The following is a 20,783-nucleotide window of genomic DNA, read 5'->3' as shown; positions in this document are numbered from 1 at the left end:
TATGAATGAATTGATCGTAATGACAAAATTAATTTAACTACTATGAAAATTTGAGTCTTAAACACCCTGATTATTTTGTGCAGTCCGTGAATTTCCTTGTGTTCCTAAATGTCTTGACCGATCGACCACTAGTTTAAAAAGTGAATCGTGTAGATTCCAGTCCCGTGAGATTTGTTATAGCTGTCAATTATAAGTAATTTCCGTAAAAAGTATTGGGAATCATACTTAAATAACTTAAATTTAATACATTTATCGACGCCAGTCTGATCTCAGACACAATTCACACGCTTTGATAAGCACAGTTGTATGGTAAAGAATAATTGGTGTCATATTTTTAGGCTAAACAGCTGTTTCTATAGCAAGTGTGATCTGATGAGGTTTGTGTGTAATAATGCTTAATGCCCGACAGTGGATGTACACTTAGAAGTGTGGCGTCCAACAAGTTAATTTGATTTGAACATATTTTATTGCATTATATATTGCAATGGGATTGGTCACAAGTAATTAAAACTTAATCCGCCTTCTTTAATCTAAGTTAAGTTTGAATTAAGTTGTGTGTTCTTATCTGATGCTAGTCAAGTGGGAAAATCGTTATAAACTGATTTATATGTATCAAAGAAAATGTTTTTAGAAGAAAATGATTTTGTTACACCTGTCCTTTAAATTTAATACATTAATCGACGCCAGTATGATCTCAGACACAATTCGCACGCTCTGATTAGCACACGTGTATGGTAAAGAACAACTTGTGTCTCATATTAAGGCTAAACAGTTGTTTCTATAGCAAGTGTGATCTGATGAGATTTTTTGGCATAACTATGCTTTCTGCCTGAAAGTGGGTCTACATTTTTTTTAGTAGTCTTGCATCCAACAAGTTAATTTATCTTTATCTTTCTATATTTCTCTTTTCTGTTTGCCTTTATATCTGTTTTTCTCTCTCACTTTCTGTGGTTTTTGTCTTTATATTTATTTCTCTCTCTATACATGATATATATCCGAAAAATATATACTGATCCACTTAACCCTTTAGCGCCCAAAAACGTCTTTTGACGCCTTTCGTTAGTTACTTATTATAAAATGCTGGCGTTTTGTTAATAACTCGTCTATAGCAAAACCGTTTGTATTTTCTAAATGTTTTTATTATTATCATTTTTTGTGCGACGTCTAGAAATTACCGAAAACCTGGAGTGCATATCGCATTTTCGTACAGAAATCTTAAAACCTCGCTCTTGGTCGACTGAATCTGCCCTAACTTCCATCGGTCGTACTTTTGTTTTAAAATCACCATGGAGGAAAATGTTAATCAACATTTAAAAGCTTGAAATTGCTGCTACATTTGTCTCTACAAGCATTTCGACAAAAACAATTGTTTAGGTGTTATTTGTTTATGGGAGTTTTGGTGTTTTCTGGTTGAGATAAACACGGTGTATAAACTATATATGCATCTTGAATACAACGCAAATTAAACCATTAAGTTTCATTTTTGTAAGTTTTAAATTTTTGATATAAAAATAAAATATCTAATTTAAAATTCTGTAACAAATTTATAATAATTTACTAAGAGTCAGACCGTGCTTGCGAGTACAAAGCGCAACACTATTCCATGACGAACACCTGTATCAAGTTAAATTTTTTTCCTAAATAAAAGCAAAAGGTAAAAAACGTTCTGGATCTTCGTATAATGTAAAATTAAACAAAGACGACCTTCATGATGTGGAAATAGCGGAGTTTGGAGTAGATCAAGGCCCATGCAATACTCTTGATCCCAAAGAGCACGTGTACCGGTACTTCCAGCTAATGCTGCCATCAGCCATATTCGGGAAGATAACAGAGGAAACCATCAAATAGGCAGCACAGACGGCGGATGCAAAGCAAATGCAGATGTTTTGAATGATAATAAACCAGTGAGATTTTGTTAATCTTTGTGTATACTGTACCGGTATATTTTGGATCATTTTTAACACAATTGTCTGAAACGGGTTTCTTTTTCTTGTTATGAAAACCTGGAAAACCTGGAATAAATAGTTATATGACATGAATGCATGCTTTTTCAGGTACATGTATTGTCCACTACATCAAACCCACTTACTAATATCTATACAGCAATCAGACCCAGGAGGGATGGTGTACTGAGTGTTCTTAAGCGTCCTCCTCCAATACAATATTACCAGCAGAACTACTCTGGAGTGGACTGCTCCCAACAGTATAGATCAAAGTCGGAGGACCCTAAAAAAATTCTGGAAATAATTTATGAATTTTATATTTAAAATCTGTATTATTCCTTCTGTGGTTGAACACTCCGGGCACAGCAAAGCATACTTGGCTCTATTCCTTGAAATAATTCTCTCTGGTGTTAAACTTGCATTGGTGGAAACAAAGAGGCGATGAAGATGATGCAGTTCTCATGGTCAAAGACAGAAAACTATATTTGGTTGTAATGTTTGCAATATCTACTTGTATAGATTTGCCTGTTTATAAATGTACCACATTCACAATCAGTTACCTCATGATTAGTTGTACATGCATTAGGTTTACATGATTCTGCATGTGTAATCACTGTTTTGTATCTTTATTCAGCTATACTTCTGTGTATACACTATATGTACATGTAACTAACAGGTCCATTAATGTATAATGTATATTCATACATTTATTATAAATTCCATTGATATATATTGTGTTCGTATTCATTTGTACCAAACATTTCAATGTGTTTGTTTACATTGTGTTTTTAGTAATCTATTCAGTAACCAAATACAATTTATGTTTTGAAGATCCCTCACTGCAGACCTTTTTTTTAATAATTATTTTTGGCTTATTTTACACCGACGATGTAACTTACTGCTTAACTGTTCACAATTCAGTATGCATGTGTATGTGTGATTACCATTTTTGTTTTTATTTGTTGTATACTGGGTGTTTTTTTTTTGCCCCATTTAATTTTCGTAATTCTTCACTTGCAAACAGTTTTGCTCCAACTGAAATGCGCGCTGACATAAATGTGCTCATAAAGAGATAATTTCAAATATCGGAATTCGTCCAGTTTTAAATTTGCCTGTTGACGACGAAGGCAAAAAGGGGGGGGGGATAAAATGGGAAATATTTATCTGCATACAGTAGGGCTTGTTTTTAGAAATTAGAGTAAAATCTTTAGACCGAAACAATTTGTGCATCAGTGAACTAAATTAGAATACACATAAAAAAAAATTGTTGACGCAAGAACATATGCAGTTTACATGTTTGTCAATGATGATGTCTTTATGACTTTTACTGTGTTACGTTCATTTTTCTAAAAAGTAAACATCGAAATTTGTACTTTATTGCTTATTCATTAACCATGACACAGATAACTAATTGCAAAATTCGTAAATTTCAAACAGATTGTTTTTCATTTAAAAATAAACCGATACTAAAATGCACTGTTAGCAAACTCAAGCAAGAATAACATTCCACCATTGCAAAGTCGTCTAAAAGTCGTCTTGTAAAATAAAATTCCAACAGTTTCTCCTAAGAAGGATAAAAACAAGACACAATTACAGATTTTGTTTTCTGTCAATGACCTTGAACTTTCGAAATGACAGTAAGTCAATGTCACGTCACATTGTGTGGTCATAAGCAATCTTTGTGTGAAGTATGAACCACCATAACAAAGATATGCACCTGACATAAATTTTGAACTTATTTTGTAAGTAACCGTATACTGTACGAAATGAACTTGAGTCAAAAGTAATGCCATTTATTTTGGTCATAACAATCTTTATTTGAACTTCCAGTGATTCTCATTAGTAAAGATATGCACCAATTATGAACATATGTAAGTGACCTTGGACTGTTAACTTATTTTCGCTGGGAACAATGCATCATGTCTAGATTCAGTGAAGAAGCCAAATCTCAAATACTGCAATGAATACTCCCACGTCTGCCAACAAGGGGTAGGTTTGTTATTACAAAGACATTCTCTGGTCTGCCAACAAGGGGTAAGTTGTTATTAAAATGATTTCTGCAAGAGCAAGTTTTGAAATACAATATTACAGAATTTGTGTGAAAAATCGCAAGAAGCAATCATCAAGGCTGTTATTTTTCAGAAGTCGTTAGCTGTATGGTTTCAAATTAAAGGAAGCTACTAACAATAATAAAATTATTATAATAATATTAATGGTTTCTTTTCAGTTTTGCACAGGCTCCCTGTGTCTGAAGGTCGGAACACCAGAAAATGGGATAACTCCAGGTGATTGGGAGGAATGCTTTGTTACACTGCCTGGTGATCTGACAGTACAACAAAAGGAACAGCTGTGTTACTTAGCCTGTAGTAAGTATTATTGTCTAATCTGTAGTATTATAGACAAATTGTCTAATGTGTAGTAAGTGTTATTGTCTAATCTAAAGTATTATAGACAAATTGTCTGTCAGTACAACAAAAGGAACAGCTGTGTTACTTAGTATGTAGTAAGTATTGTTGTCTAATCTATAGTATTCTAGACAAATTGTCTGACAGTACAACAAAAGGAACAGCTGTGTTACTTCGCCTGTAGTAAGTATTGTTGTCTAATCTATAGTATTATAGACAAATTGTCTGACAGTACAACAAAAGGAACAGCTGTGTTACTTCGCCTGTAGTAAGTATTGTAGACAAGTTGTCTAATCTGTAGTAAGTATTATAGACAAGTTGTCTAATACAAGTTGTCTAATCTGTAGTAAGTATTATAGACAAGTTGTCTAATATGTAGTATTATAGACAAGTTATCTAATCTGTAGTAAGTATTGTAGACAGGTTGTCTAATCTGTATTATTATAGACAAGTTGTCTAATCTGTTGTAAGTATTATAGACAAATTGTCTAATCTGTAGTATTTTAGACAAAATACTTATTCTAAATATATATCTTGTATAATCAGCAGTCATAAAAGCACTGTGAAAAAGTGCAACATTAACCGCGTTGTAAACAGTTTCTTGTGATCGGTAACTAAGCCAGAATTTCCTCAGACAAAGACAATGTAATTTTAAGAACGATGTTTATTACTTTTAGTCCTGATATTACAGTTAGTTGATAAGCTGTTAGTAGTTAATAATTCTGAAATAAAAGTTAAAATTATTATATAAATGTTTGTCTATACAGATCCTGTACAAAACGGTAGTAAGTGGGTCAAAGGGTTGGACTAATACCCCAAATACACAGAAGTACAAATACTGATTTTATAAATATTGTCATTAGGCTAACACAATCAAGAAACATTTATCTGTAAAGGGTATAAATACAAAATAGACTAAATTTTACATTAATGCAAATAAGATAACTTTTTTTAAAACTCTAAAAGACTGTTACATTATTTTCTTTGCCATTTGGCACATAGCTAGTAATTACACAAAAAACTTTAAGGAAAGAACTGCGAACGCTAACGCCCGTTTCCCGCCTACATTTTACATCCAAATATTTCGGAATTTCTGTCAGATATTAAACAAGAGGCCCATGGGCCACATCGCTCACCTGAACAACAGTTCCTTGTAACATTAAATTTGGTATCATATGCGATTTCTATTTTAAACTTTGAAACCCTTTCTGGGGCCCCAGTATTAGTCCAGGATTTACGGTTAGCTTTAACAATTTATAATCTACACTATTTGAGGATGCTTGCATAGTAATCTCACAAACTGTAGGATTGTAATTCTCGAGAAGAAATTTTTTAAACATTTTCCATATATATTTCTATGTTAAACTTTGAACTCCTTCTGGGGCCCCAGTATTAGATCGAGGGTCACGGCTTTAATAATTTAAAATCTACACTATTTAAAGATGCTTACGTAGTAATATGACAAATTAAAGCAGTGTAGGTCTCGAAAAGAAGATTTTTAAACATTTTTCATATATGCTTCTACGTTAAAATTTAAATCCGTCTTGGGTCACCAGTATTAGTCCAGGGGTCACTATTTTAAAAAAAATGTATTGAATCTACATTATCAAAGGTTGCATGCATATTAATCTCACAAATTGTAGCATAACATTTGCCTATTTACTTCTATGTTAAACTTTTAACCCCAGTATTAGATTTAATTTACCAATTTAGAATCTACAATAGCCACGGATGCTTGCATAGTAATCCCACAAACTGTTGCACTGTTGTTCTTGAGAAGAAGATTTTCAAACATGTTCCCTATATATTTTTATGCTAACTTTAAACCCCTTCTGGGTCCCCAGTATTAGTCTAGGGGTCACGGCTTACACAAATAAGAATCTTGACAATTTGAGGATGCTTGCATAGTAATCCCACAAACTGTTGCATTGAAGTTCTTGAGAAGAAGATTTTATACACTTTCCCTATATACTTCTATGTTAGACTTTGAAACCCTTCTGGGGCCCCAGTGTTGGTCCGGGGGTTGCAGCTTTTACAATTTAGTATTTGAGGATCCTTGCATAATAATCTCACAAACTGTAACATTGTAGTTCTCGAGAATATTTATAATCGTGTTTCCTATATAATTCTATGTTAAACTTTGAGCCCCTCTTGTTTCCCCAGTATTAGTCCATGGGTCACGAATTTAACAATTTAGAATCTACAATAGCCAAGGATGTATGCATAGTAATATCTCAAACTGTTGCATTGTAGTTCTTGAGAAGAAGATTTTTAAACATTTTCCTATACATGTGAAACTTTGAACCCCGCCTGAGGCCCCAGTTTTGGTCCGGGGGTCACGATTCGTACAATTTATAATCTTCACCAATGTTCAAGCTTTTATGTAAATATTGGCATTTCTGGTGCAGTGGTTCTTAAAAAGAAGATTTTTAAACATTGTTCCTATGTATTTCTATGTTAGACTTTGAACCCCGCCTGGGGCCCCAATTTTGGTCTGGGGCTCACGATTTTTGCAATTTAGAATCTTCACTATATATACAAGTTTTTTTTTTAAATATTGGCATTTCTGGTGCAGTGGTTCTAAAGAAGAAGATTTTTAAAAAAAATTTTCGTTGTATTTCTTTGTTTAAATTTGAATCCCGCCTAGGGCCCCTGTTTTAATCCGGGGGTCATGATTTTTGCAATTTAGAATCTTCACTATATATACAAGTTTTTGTGTGAATATTGGCATTTCTGGTGCAGTGGTTCTTAAGAAGAAGGTTTTCAAACATTTTTCCTATGTATTTCTATGTTAGACTTTGAACCCCGCCTGGGGCCCCTATTTTGGTCTGAGGGTCACAATTTTTGCAATTTAGAGTCTTCACTATATATACAAGTTTTCATATAAATATTGGCATTTCTGGTGCAGTGGTTCTTAAGAAGAAGATTTTTTAAACATTTTTCTTATGATTTTCTATGTTAAACTTTGAACCCCGCCTGGTGCCCCTGTTTTGGTCCGGTGGTCACGATTTTTGCAATTTAGAATTTTCATTATAAATACAAGCTCTTGTGTTAATATTGGCATTTCTGGTGCAGTGGTTCTTAAAAAGAAGATTTTTAAACATTTTCCCTATGTATTTCTATGTTAAACTTTGAACCCCGCCTGGGGCCCCCGTTTTGGTCCGAGGGTCAAGATTTTTGCAATTTAGAATTTTCATTATATATACAGGCTTTTGTGTAAATATTGGCATTTCTGGTGCAGTGGGTCTTGAGAAGAAGATTTTAAAACATTTTTCCTATGTATTTTATGTTAAACTTTGAACCCCGCATGGGCCCCAGTTTTGGTCCGGGGGTCAAGATTTTTGCAATCTAGAATCTTCACTATAAATACAAGCTTTTACGTAAATATTGGCATTTCTGGTGTAGTGGTTCTTGAGAAGAAGATTTTAAAAGACATGCACCCTATTTTCACTGTTTCGCAATTATCTCCCTTTTAAAAAGGGATTAGCCCTTTATTTTAGCAATTTATAATCCCCTTCCCATAAGGATGCCTTGTACCAAGTTTGGTTAAATTTGGCCCAGTGGTTTTAGAGAAGAAGTAAAAAATGTGAAAAGTTTACAGACGGACAGACAGACGGACAGACGGACGGACAGACGGACGGACGGACAGACGGACGACGGACAAAATGTGATCAGAATAGCTCACTTGAGCTTTCAGCTCAGGTGAGCTAAAAACTAAGTTTTCTAATAAAAAATATAATCAAATCCTAATCAATTAATATAAAAATAAAATTTGTAATCAAATTAATTATCTTTAAACAAAAGTTTTGCTAACGCGGGGCTTTAAAAAAATTTCATTGAAATCGGTCACTATGAGTGAGTAAAATATTTTTTAGCGGCCAATATGTGCATAAAAACTTAATAATAACATATTTACGATACGTATTAAAGTAAAATTTCATTTTAATTCTAATCTGTTAATAATTTTGAGATAATTTACAAAGCAAAATTCTTTTTTTTGAAATGTATTTCGGTCTGTAGACATATGTTCCCCCCCCCCCCCCCCCGTGAAACAACAAACTGTTTGGTAAAAATGCTAAATAACAATAATTAAGTCCCCTCAAAAGGATATTTTGTTTCACAGGGGGGGGGGGGGGTGGGGGGAGATGTTTTAAAAACATTTTCTGTTTTCCGTTATTTTGTGTTATGAAATGAGCTATTTTAACCCAAAATACAAAGTTATGTATCTCTTTGTTTGACTAAATCATTTATATTTAATGAAAATATACATAAATGTTTACATTATAGTAAAAAAATAACATAGATTAGACAACTTTCAAAAAATTACTTTTAGTTAGGCGGCTAGACAATGCTATCGTTCGCAGTCCTTTAACATCTTCATTAACAAACTTGTATCGCACACTGTGAATAAACTTTTTTCCTTTTCATTTTTATACACACATGTTCCCAGAATTAGAAATGATTTTTTTTTAAAAATTAACTTTTAAAAAATTATATCATTATACCCTAGTTTTTTGTTCAGGGGACTGTACATTTAGCAAGGATAAAAACTCCCACTTAATATCAAAACGTTGCATTTTCCCAATCCATTGGCCCCAGTCACAGTACCAAAAAATGGGTGTGAGAGGCCTTGACAAGTTGTAGTTCATGTTGTAGATCAATCTTGTAAATCAATCTTGTTAATTTTTGTCTGTTTTGCCATAGTGTGATTAATATGTTGGAGTCTTTCAACAGAAAAGAAGAATGACTCTGATGATACATGCTATGCCACAAACGAGAACCTGGACAGTTCTAATGCCCTGTATGTTCTCCTACAAGATGTCAACCAGCGGAAACAGTCCAGCGGCGGAATCAAACTGGCAGCCGGTAAGATATTTGTCTGAAATCACAGGTGAAATATAAATTGTCTCCCGGTAAGAAATACTGTGGAATCATTAGACTTCCGTGTGGTTCAGTTTTTGTGGTATTTGTGAATAGCTGTCACCCACGAATCAGAGTTTGCATCCTCGACGAAAACTAATTATAAAATATTTATTTTTCCTACTGAAACTAAAAACTGATGCATCCACAATACTACATCCCCACAATTAAAACAAACCCACAGTCCCTGAAAATTGGCCTCACAAAATTAAATGATTCCATAGTATGACACACGTATGCAGAAATAAGTTGCCTGTCTGGTTGTTACTTTTAACACAAGTCAAAACTTAACCTGCTTCTCTTTAGAAGGAGGGAATCAAGTAAATGAATAGATCTGTCAACACTTTTATATTTTGCTGTTTTTGGGAAAGTAAACAAACCAAACCTACCCAATCAAAATCCTAGTCTTAATCCTCGGTCCTGCATAAAAAAAGTTCCTGTAGGATTCATCCATAGTTGGGAAATATTTGATAGACAAATTAAGATTTGAAAATAAAATTAAATACTATTAAATTTATGATACAGATTCACCATGTAATAATTTTAAGCTCACCTAAATCGTTGGTTCGGGTGAGCTCTTCTGATCACACCCATCCATCTGTATGTCAGTCTGTCTGTTCGTCTCTAAACTTTTCTCATTTTTGACTTCTTCTCAAGAACCACTAGGCCAAATTATACCAAACTTAGTACAAAGCATCCTTCTCGGAAGGGAATTTCAAATTGTTTAAAGAAAGCAAATAAAAGGAGATGCATGAATTGGTTTAAAAAGCTTCTGCTTAAGAACCACTGCAACAGAAATGCCAATATTTACAAAGAAACTTGTACATACTAGTATAGTGAAGACTCTACATTGTAAAATCCTGACCCCCGAACAAATAATGGGGCCTAAGAGGGGTTCAAAGTTTGACATAGAAATATAAAAGGAAATTGTTTTAAAATCTTCTTCTCAAGAACTATGATGCTACAATTTAAGAGATTACTATGCAAGCATCCTGATATGATAAAGGTTCTAAATTGTTCAAATCGTGGGGTCCCAATAAAAATTTAAAGTGTAACTTAGAAATATATAGGGAAATTGTTGAAAAACTGATATAGAATGATACATCCTCAAATAATGTAGGTTCTTAATTGTTCAAATCGAGACCCTATACCAATACTGGAGTCCCAATAAGGGTTTAAAATTTAACTTAGAAATGTATAGGCTTAGGGAAGATGTTGAAGAACAGATATAAAACTATACAAAAACTGTTGGTCTGTTGAGATATGTAGCCCATGGGCCTCTTTATCCCACAGTTTCACAACTTATGTGTTGATTTTCTATGATCTAGGTTCCCCCTGTAACAATTACCAAGGTTACTGTGATGTGTTTTCTCGTTGCCGTGGCGTTGATAATGAAGGACCACTACAACGACTGAAGAACTTGATATTTAACGAAAAAACGCTTGCCAATATAAAGAACTGGATTATTGTAAGTCATGCTGAATTATTGTAAGTCATGATGGATTATTGTAAGTCATGCTAGATTATTGTAGGTCATGCTGGATTATTTGTAAGTCATGCTGGATTATTGTAAGACATGCCGGGTTATTGTAAGTCATACTGGGTTATTGTTAGTCATGGTGGATTATTGTAAGTCATGGTAGATTATTGTAAGTCATGCTGGATTATCGTAAGTTATGTTGGATTAATGTATGGCTTGGTGGGTTATTTTAAGTCATACTGGGTTATTTTAAGTCATACTTGATTATTGTAAGTCATGGTGGATTATTGTAAGTCATGGTGGATTATTGTAAGTCATGCTTGATTATTGTAAGTGAGGGTAGATTATTGTAAGTCATGATGGATTACTGTAAGTCATACTGAGTTATTGTAGGTCATGCTGGGTTATTGTAAGTCAGACTGGATTATTGTAAGTCATACTGACTTATTGAAGGGTAACACTAAAAATAATTGTTTTCCCTTGGACTGAAATGTCACACTTTCATTGGTTTAAATATAGCATGAGATTGCCTCATATATCTTTATGTTTCTTTGATCAGAATTAATATTTGGCAATATAGATGTTATTGAATGACATTTCGCCTTGTCATTTCAACATTTCATATTATTATTAAATATTGATAATTTTGAAAAAGTTTACATGTAAGTAACTAAATTGGACAAGATGTTAGGCAACTTGTATCCATGGGTTTGTGTCAATCATCACTTTTTGTGAATAAATGTGTCACTTGATTGTCCTCGCGGAAAACAAGACACTTATTAGCTTCGCCTCACCACCTATGAGATTGATCAACCCGATATATTTCTGTAGTCAGTCAGTAACAATACTAATAAGTAAAAATGTCTGGCCAATATGAACAAGATCTTGACAATGGTAGGTAACAGTAAAATAAAATTATGTCTAATATCAAAAACTGAGTTATTGTAAGATAAAAAGGTTTATCTTCTGTGTCATATGCAATATAGTGAGAATGATGATGGCTGATCTACTGATAGCAGTGTGATATATGAATATATAAATGTAATGTTGTAGGAACATTGGTGGGCTGTCTTACTGATGGCTATAGGTCTTATCCTGTTTATGGGATTCTGTGCTGTATCTAACATGTTATAGTGTAAATAACTTGTGTTATATATATATATATAATGTAATGTTGTAGGAATATTGGTGTGCCGTCTTACTGATGGCTATAGGCCTTATCCTGTTGGATTCTGTGCTGTATCTAACATGTTATACTGTAAATAACTTGTGTTATATATATAATGTAATGTTGTTGGAATATTGGTGGGCCGTCTTACTGATGACTATAGGCCTTATCCTGTTGGATTCTGTGCTGTATCTAACATGTTATACTGTAAATAGCTTGTGTTATATATATAATGTAATGTTGTAGGAATATTGGTGGGCCGTCTTACTGATGGCTATAGGCCTTATCCTGTTGAATTCTGTGCTGTATCTAACATGTTATACTGTAAATAACTTGTGTTATATATATAGTGTACTGTTGTAGGAATATTGGTGTGCCGTCTTACTGATGGCTATAGGCCTTATCCTGTTTATGGGATTGTTCATCAAGTTCTGTACTGTATCTAACATGTTATACTGTAAATAACTTGTGTTATATTTATAATGTAATGTTGTAGGAATATTGGTGGGCCGTCTTACTGATGGCTATAGGCCTTATCCTGTTTATGGGATTCTGTGCTGTATCTAACATGTTATAGTGTAAATAACTTGTGTTATATATATATATAATGTAATGTTGTAGGAATATTGGTGGACTGTGTTACTGATGGCTATAGGACTTATCCTGTTTATGGGATTGTTCATCAAGTTCTGTGCCGTATCTAACATGTTATACTGTAAATAACTTGTGTTATATATATAATGTAATGTTGTAGGAATATTTGTGGGCCGTCTTACTGATGGGTATAGGCCTTATCCTGTTTATGGGATTGTTAATCAAGTTATGTGCTGTATCTAACATGTTATACTGTAAATAACTTGTGTTATATATATATAATGTAATGTTGTAGGAATATTGGTGGGCCGTCTTACTGATGGCTATAGGGCTTATCCTGTTTATGGGATTGTTCATCTTGTTCTGTGCTGTATCTAACATGTTATACTGTAAATAACTTGACGTGTTATATATATAATGTAATGTTGTAGGAATATTTGTGGGCCGTCTTACTGATGGCTATAGGCCTTATCCTGTTTATGGGATTCTGTGCTGTATCTAACATGTTATACTGTAAATAACTTGTGTTATATATATATAATGTAATGTTGTAGGAATATTGGTGTGCCGTCTTACTGATGGCTATAGGCCTTATCCTGTTTATGGGATTGTTCATCTTGTTCTGTGCTGTATCTAACATGTTATACTGTAAATAACTTGTGTTATATATATAGTGTACTGTTGTAGGAATATTGGTGGGCCGTCTTATTGATGGCTATAGGACTTATCCTGTTTATGGGATTGTTCATCAAGTTCTGTGCCGTGCACACACCCAGCTCAAACCCTAACGCCAAACCAGCCTTGAAATTGACGGACACACTGAGGCGACGACGTCGTCAGCCAGAGCAACAGCACCGGGCACAGGTAGGGTGGTCAATGACCTTGACATAGTTATTTGAGGATAGATAAGGACAAACAGGAGTGGAGTGGTTAATGTCCAAGGTTGTACTTATATTACAGATAAAATCAGATTTTATTATCAAATATAGTGTATCTGGGCTAACGAAATTTGTGCAGTACAACGAATGGTAAAACTATAGTTGTGATCAACCACTGATTAGATTGACAGAGTAATGATGATAGACTGATAATGTCGGACTGTAGGTGCTGTGTTAATGAAGTGAGTGGCTACATCATTGGTAGAGTCACGACTAGTCACAAGTTTAACTGTTGGTGTACAACACTGTCTTGTATACATGGAAGTAGTCAGGTTTTACTAAACTAATTACAGATTATGCATTTAAATGGCACATTGTATTCAAAGATCTTTTTTTTTTTGGTTTCGGTATTTGAATTTGAGAGACAAGTTTTTGTCATAGTCTTTGTATATATCAGTGTAATGTCATTATTCATTGTGTGTAAAGGTGCTTACATGGATGTGATTATCATCTTGTAATATAAACAAAAATATTAATTTGTGTAAGTTTGTTATGACATAAATCCTTATGTATGTTGTGAAATACATGCAGCCATGTGAAAGAATGTTAGGTTATTCTTCGGGATTTTAAAAAAAAATCAGTCTTTATATAGATTAGAAGATTGTGCTTTAAAAAGGATGTTAATGACCATACTCCTAATGTAGGATGTTTACGACCTTAGTCCTGGTGTAGGATGCTTAGGACCATAGTCCTAGCAAAGGATGTTAAGGATCTGAGTCCTAGTGTAGGATGCTTAGGATCTTATTCCTAGTGAAGGATGTTTAGGACCATAGTCCTAGTGTAGGAAGCAAAGGACATTAGTCCTAGTGTAGGATGTTAAGGACCTAAGTCATAGTGTAGAATGTTTAGAACCTTACTGCTAGTGTAGGATGTTTAGGACCCTAGTCCTAGTGTAGGAAGTAAAGGACCTTGGTCCTAGTGTAGGAAGTAAAGGACCCTAGTCCTAGTGTAGAATGTTTAGAACCTTAGTGCTAGTGTAGGATGTTAAGGACCTTAGTCCTAGTGTAGGAAGTAAAGGACCCTAGTTGTAGTGTAGGGTGTTTAGGACCCTAGTCCTAGTGTAGGAAGTAAAGGACCTTAGTCCTAGTGTAGAATGTTTAGAACCTTAGTGCTAGTGTAGGATGTTTAGAACCTTATTGCTAGTGTCGGATGTTTAGGACCCTAGTCCTAGTTTAGGAAGTAAAGAACCTTAGTTCTAGTGTAGGATGTTTAGGACCTTGGTTCTGTAGTAATGAGAGATATATTTGCGGACTCAAGGGTAAGATGGGAGATGATTATTTATTGCATTAATTTTCTTAATGGTCATTAATGGGTAATGAGGTTGATTTGCCTTCCAGTCTCAGTTTCATAAAATGTTATCTTTCTTATATGCTTAACTAACTGTGTAATGCACTAACAATGGTGTTTTTCACTCATAAACTGCTAACACTGTTGTGGATCATACTGCTACTCAATTACTAACAGTCAATATCAAACTAAAACCTTTCTCCTCAATCCGACATCTTGTTCAAGTCTTCATTAAGACTCAAGTTATGGTTTTTGGAGATTTATTAAATAAAACCTTAAATAATTGATAAAAAAAGAATGATTACTATGTAAGAACTAAGTGCTATTAGAGTTACATGTATTTGTAACTTTAATATACTGTACTAGTGGCATAATAAGCTATTTTTATAAAAAAAAAAAGTATATTTGTACATATACTTTGCCTTTTTAAGTTTCTAATAAGGGGTTATATTTTAAACTCTTCATACTTTTATGAACTTTTATAATCTTAACTTTTTTTCATAGGCTCTTGCTGCCGTTGTTGGCGGCATTATCCTTAATCATTTAACTGTTCCCCAGCATAACTGTTTTCACCAAATCAGCCACAGAATACCTATTCATAGATTTAATGTAGGGAGGCGGTGTTGTCATCAAGTCAACCATTAGATTTTCTTTAAATATTTCAGTATTAAGACAGGCTATCTATTCAGATATTTAATGTCTTTTAACGAGGCTATGTGGTCATCAAGCCAACCATCAATATACTTTTTTTTCTTCAAATTATTTGTTAATAAATGTATAATTTTTTATACAGTGAGGAAAAAGTTCATAAATTTTAACCTTGAAATTATTATTTGTGTTAGTTTCTATATCTTTATAGCACTTGTTCTAAAATAGATTTAATAAATATAATAGTCTGCTTAAAAGAAGCCACAACAATCCAACAGTCTCGGACCAAGTGTTTCATATAAACCAAACATTTCTATCATTATTTCAGTAATAAGGAATCTTTCGTTGAATATTATGGAGTGATAATTTTGGTCGAGGCGTGATCAAATCCAATGAAGCCGGAAGAGCTTTATGATAGATTTGATCACGCCCCAACCGAAATTATCACCCCATGATATTCAACGAGAGATTCCTTATTACTTATATTAACATAATTTAAAGCCAATATTTGAATATAAATAAGCAAATCCCGCTGGCGTCTCAATTTGGCGTCATTTGAAGTAATGGGTTATATAGTTCAAAATCGAAACCTAGTGTTATCACAGGCAAGACACTGTAAAATGTAAATATAAAAAAAATAAAATTTATCTTTAAAATCAAAGAGGAATTCTATTGCAAAATAATACTGTTTTTTTCTTAGCATCAAATAAATTCTTGAAGGAACCCTAAAGAGTATTAATGTAAATGAAATTCAAAACTATTGATATGGTTGTAATGTTTTGGCAAAAGTTGATTGTAATATCAAATTCTCATTTTTTACATTAAATGAGACCGATTTGGTTGCGGTTGTTTTTGTGTAATCACCACAATTTCAAAACTCTTCATTTCTTAACCGTAAGTTATTCACACCAACTCTAGTTAATTTCAAAGTTTCAAGAAAATCTGCAGTCTTCTGATTCTTTTTATGAATCGGAATATAAAGGTGCATTTAATTAAAGCAAAAAAGAAAATTGTCAATTTCAGCACTACGAAGAAGATTAAGAAAACACTACATAATGTAAATTTTGATATGTGATTAGTAATATCATTTTCTACCTTACTGTAAAATTTACTAAATTCTAACGTCTGGTTTTTAGTGGTGTTCATCTAAGAATATCAAAACACACCAAAGTGTACATGTGTACTCATTTCATGTTAATCTCTCGTGAAAAGTTTCATGTGAAAGTCATGCAAAGCTACATTCAATAAAATCATTGTTAAATTAACCTTTATAAAATTTCATTGTCTATGAACAAAATAAAAAAAAACACCAGAGCAAACAATAGACAGAATGTAGAAAGGATTACTAGTATTTTCGCCCAGTGATTTTTAATTTTATTTGCTCTTCTACACTAGTTTCACCCCAGCTGTAATTCATCCAATCATCACGCTGTCTGTAATTCGTCCAATCATCACGCCGTCTGAAATTCGTCCAATCATCACGCCGTCTGTAATTCGTCCAATCATCACGTCGTCTGTAATTCGTCCAATCATCACGCCGTCTTTAATTCGTCCAATCATCACGTCGTCTGTAATTCGTCCAATCATCACGTTGTCTGTAATTCGTCCAATCATCACGCCGTCTGTAATTCGTCCAATCATCACGCCGTCTGTAATTCGTCCAATCATCACCCCGTCTGTAATTCGTCCAATCAGAGTTGTGTGATAGGTACTCTTTCTTATTAATACAGTTATTTGAAAGATGTTTTGATTTTGCCCAGTCTTAAAATTCACTCATTGGCAACGAGGATAAAAAGGACGAACATAAAACTGAAGCGTTCATTTCACTTAATACTAGTAACTGAATTTTTAGCAATGAAACACATGATATGACGCTGTCTGTCTGTGTTTTGTAGAACCACGACACTCAGTATCCTTTGATAGTTGTAAGTATTTATATCCTGTCTAAGGCAAATCTGTATGTGTGAAAAAACCTGCATATATCCTTGAGCTGCACATCAGCGAAATCTCACAGCCAGTCTAAAAACAACACTCCAGACTGGAACCAACTTACATAGCCCATGTCCATAACATCAAAACCATATTTCCCCTGCTTTCTTTTACATGTACTTTAATAGCAAGATGAAATCTGAAAAAAGTTCCAACTTATATATGTTCTCACATTCATTTATTACCATTATATGTAAGCAAATAAGCGTTTTGGTATGAAGTGAGATTAGGCGACTAGCCGTGAGATTTGGTTGATGTCGGCCATTATCTATACAGAAACCTTACCAATTTTGTGTGCTTACAACTGCTGTCGTAGTTTGTCCTAGTTAGATAACTTTTTAATGTCTAGTCTAATTGTACTTCCTTATTATTTTTTGTAATGAAGAAGTCAGACTTGGTTATAATAAAAGAACACATGATTTAGGATGAGTATATCATGAGTTGCACCTCAGTAATATGCTCATGTACACAACAAATAAAGGCGAGAGAAACAAAATATTAATTAAAACAAATGCAACCCAAAAAGTTCTAAATGATTAGTTTAACATATAGATATGTGTTAATTAGGAATCGTTTTATCCATGTTACATTTATGTCTCCTTTCCTAGCAACACTCGCTAGCAGCTGGCTAACAGCTCCAAAATGTTTGCACATACCTGCATTCTTAATTCATATAACGCTTTCTTACACCTCCATAAACTGAATTGGTTTAGAATCATTTCCTTATAAGCAAGGTACACTCATTCACACATAACATTCAGATTTTTCAAACGTACTTGGCGTTCTTTTATTTTGTTTTCATTGAAAACCTGAAGTAGATAGTAAAGGTTGTGCCATTGAAGATGTTGAACAAGAAAATGATAGATGCCATTATGTTTTGATATAGTTGTCATGTTGTAAATTTTGAATTTACTGGGTGGGTGTAAATACAAAATTTACAACATGTCATGTTGTAAATTTTGTATTTACACCCACCCAGTAAATTCAAAATTTACAACATGACATAGTACTAATCGGTTCTATATACTTTAGATGGATCTCTAACTTCATTGGTTGTATCTGCTGATCACTCGGTTCTCTATACTCTAGATGGATCTCTTACTTCATTGGTAGTATCGCCTGATGGTTTGTGGCAAATTGTACGTGTTCAGATATTGATGTGGTCACTCCAGATGAGATGGGTTTATATTTAAAACTTGTAAAGTTATATCTGGTTATGACCAATCATTTAGGGATAGAAAGAAGATAAGTGGAAAGAAACTGTATTCCACATGCTATCATGGAACTACACAGACATGGTCATTAAGTAGAATGTTGTTATCAGTTGGGAAATGTCTTCAAAGGGAACATTCACTGGCAGTGTGTAAGTTCCTGTCATTGGGTTGCATGTTAGAGATGAGCTGTTTACGTAATACACTTATTTCAGTAAACCCAATGACCAAGTTACATAAAGTTGTATATATTGAAAACAAAAACGCGTTACCCTAATTTTATAACCAGTGTTTGTACTTAAAGGCATTACTTGATTGTAAGATTTGTACACGTCTTCTGTTATTTTGTGATGAACACCTGTATCAGACGAATTTTATGCTTAGAATTAGACGTCAACTTCAAAACTGAAGCTTCTACAGTTGCGTATAGTAAAAAAAAATAACTAATTGTTAAAAACTGGATCAGATGCATGGTTGGTTTTTCTTTGTGTATGTCCTTTATTTACAAGCAACCAAATATATATATTTACATTCTACTGTGTTTTTCCATTAAATTCCGAGATGTTTAAATGCCTCTAAATGCAACAAGTAGTCAAAGGTCAAATTGACGAGTTTTATTATGACGTCACAAACGTTGAACGCTGTAAACTGCAACGTCACAAGCGAAAATCAAAGTTCACGCTTATGGCTGTTACTGTGGCTCTTCCATTAATATCAACTTACCCTTAGGATAAGATAGGAATTTTAAGGTATGAATCACATTTGCAGACAAGGCAAGAAGTTAAAAAAAAGAAAATATAAGCATTAAATCATGATTTTTTGAAGTATACACTCTCATAACTGCAGCGGTGTGTGCATACAAATTGAGTAACGCGCGTTACAATGCTATAATGGTTACGTTTCCTAACCTACGCTGGTGCTTCCAATTCTTCTTTGCCCTTTTCGCCTATGATACTACGGCATTTATAGTAACGGTGGTGGGAGCCGGATGCATCATGGGTAAAACAAGATAACACCACGTGTTGATGTGGGTTTTGTTTTCAATCAAGTATTCAACAATTAAGAGTATAGGGGAATATTCAAATAAATATTAACATTCTGGTTTTTTTATGTTTTTATTTTTAAAATTATGTGCGAGTAAACATTAAAAAAATATTTTTGATAATTCATAATTTAATAGATAAATGTCAGTGATCATTTGAATGTTATATTTTGAATAAATATTAAAGAATTAGTTCGTTAATATATTTTTTAATAAGTGTGTGCGAGAGGGAAATTAGAAGTTGTAATTTATGCATAAGAAATCTACTCTTTCCCTGAAAATAAAACGAACATTGTGATGCAGCTATTTAAGTTTATTTATTGCATTTCTAAAACTAAGATTCTAAGTTCTGCTTTATTGTATAAAGATAATATTTTAAGTTCTGTTTTATTGTATGGTATGGTCAATGAATCTGCTATAAAGCTTATAAAAAATTAATAATAATCTTTTCTTTAGTATCACAATGTTATTCAATTAATGTCGGCCACAAAACAAATGGTAAATTGGCATAATTTGTCTTTTTAACAAAAGTTTAACATCTTGTGATAATTGCAATTAAGAATGAAAACTTGCGTTGCACAAAAAGATCAATGTCATTTGTTGTGATATTTCTAAAAGTGACGCTTTTGAAATTCGAATGATTATATAATGTGTGTGTACAACTCAAACAGTTATTGTAGATTGTTTGAGAATTTGTAAGCATAACCAAGCGATTTGATTGCATGCATTTACTAACATTTTTTCTTCATTTTAAAAAGTAGTACTAATACAATTTGTTACGTTATATATTTGAAGAATTGTATCTATACTGAGCCTTATTTTTTATTATTATAGGGCCCATCGGGACCCCCGCCGCCATACTCAGCACACGGAGGCCCGCCACAGGGGCACAGGAAGGGAGCAGGGGCTAAAGGCGGGAGATACAATAATTTAGAAATGCGCAAAGTTTGAACCATATATCATCTACATTCAATTCATCGTATTTAATGATTTTTTTAACGAATGTACACTAGAAGAACAACATTTCCATATGTGTTTTGACTGATGTAGTCCTTTGGTATTTTTGATAATATTACATTTGTGTTAAAGATACAGATCTGTGTTCATTTATTTGTAAATCATTATGCAAACAGAATTCCTATTTTAAAGAGCAATATG

General features: G+C 33.4%; 1 protein-coding gene across 2 annotated transcripts; it reads left to right on the top strand.

Annotated features, from left to right (window-relative positions):
- Positions 1 to 4,151: 4,151 nt before the first annotated feature.
- Positions 4,152 to 20,783, top strand: LOC136273096 (disintegrin and metalloproteinase domain-containing protein 10 homolog). Of its 2 annotated transcripts, XM_066076994.1 has the most exons (6): positions 4,152 to 4,309; positions 9,083 to 9,214; positions 10,597 to 10,736; positions 13,198 to 13,374; positions 17,279 to 17,308; positions 20,460 to 20,783. In XM_066076994.1, exons 1-6 carry the CDS (start codon positions 4,156 to 4,158, stop codon positions 20,574 to 20,576), a joined length of 750 nt encoding a protein of 249 aa, XP_065933066.1. In that variant the 5' UTR covers positions 4,152 to 4,155; the 3' UTR covers positions 20,577 to 20,783. The 2 variants fall into 2 exon arrangements, with proteins under 2 accessions (XP_065933066.1, XP_065933071.1); XM_066076999.1 differs by lacking the exon at positions 17,279 to 17,308.

Source organism: Magallana gigas, chromosome 1, assembly GCF_963853765.1.
Source record: "Magallana gigas chromosome 1, xbMagGiga1.1, whole genome shotgun sequence".
Taxonomy (NCBI): domain Eukaryota; kingdom Metazoa; phylum Mollusca; class Bivalvia; order Ostreida; family Ostreidae; genus Magallana; species Magallana gigas.
Note: the sequence above shows the minus strand (reverse complement) of the source record. Positions and strands in the feature narration are given on the sequence as shown.

Bases quoted from the DNA above. Each gene is read 5' to 3' on its own strand.
- LOC136273096 (XM_066076994.1), top strand. From the start codon at position 4,156: ATGGTTTCTTTTCAGTTTTGCACAGGCTCCCTGTGTCTGAAGGTCGGA. The intron at 10,737-13,197 runs GTAAGTCATGCT...GTACTGTTGTAG, and splicing joins ATATAAAGAACTGGATTATT to GAATATTGGTGGGCCGTCTT. The intron at 13,375-17,278 runs GTAGGGTGGTCA...TGTGTTTTGTAG, and splicing joins AGCAACAGCACCGGGCACAG to AACCACGACACTCAGTATCC.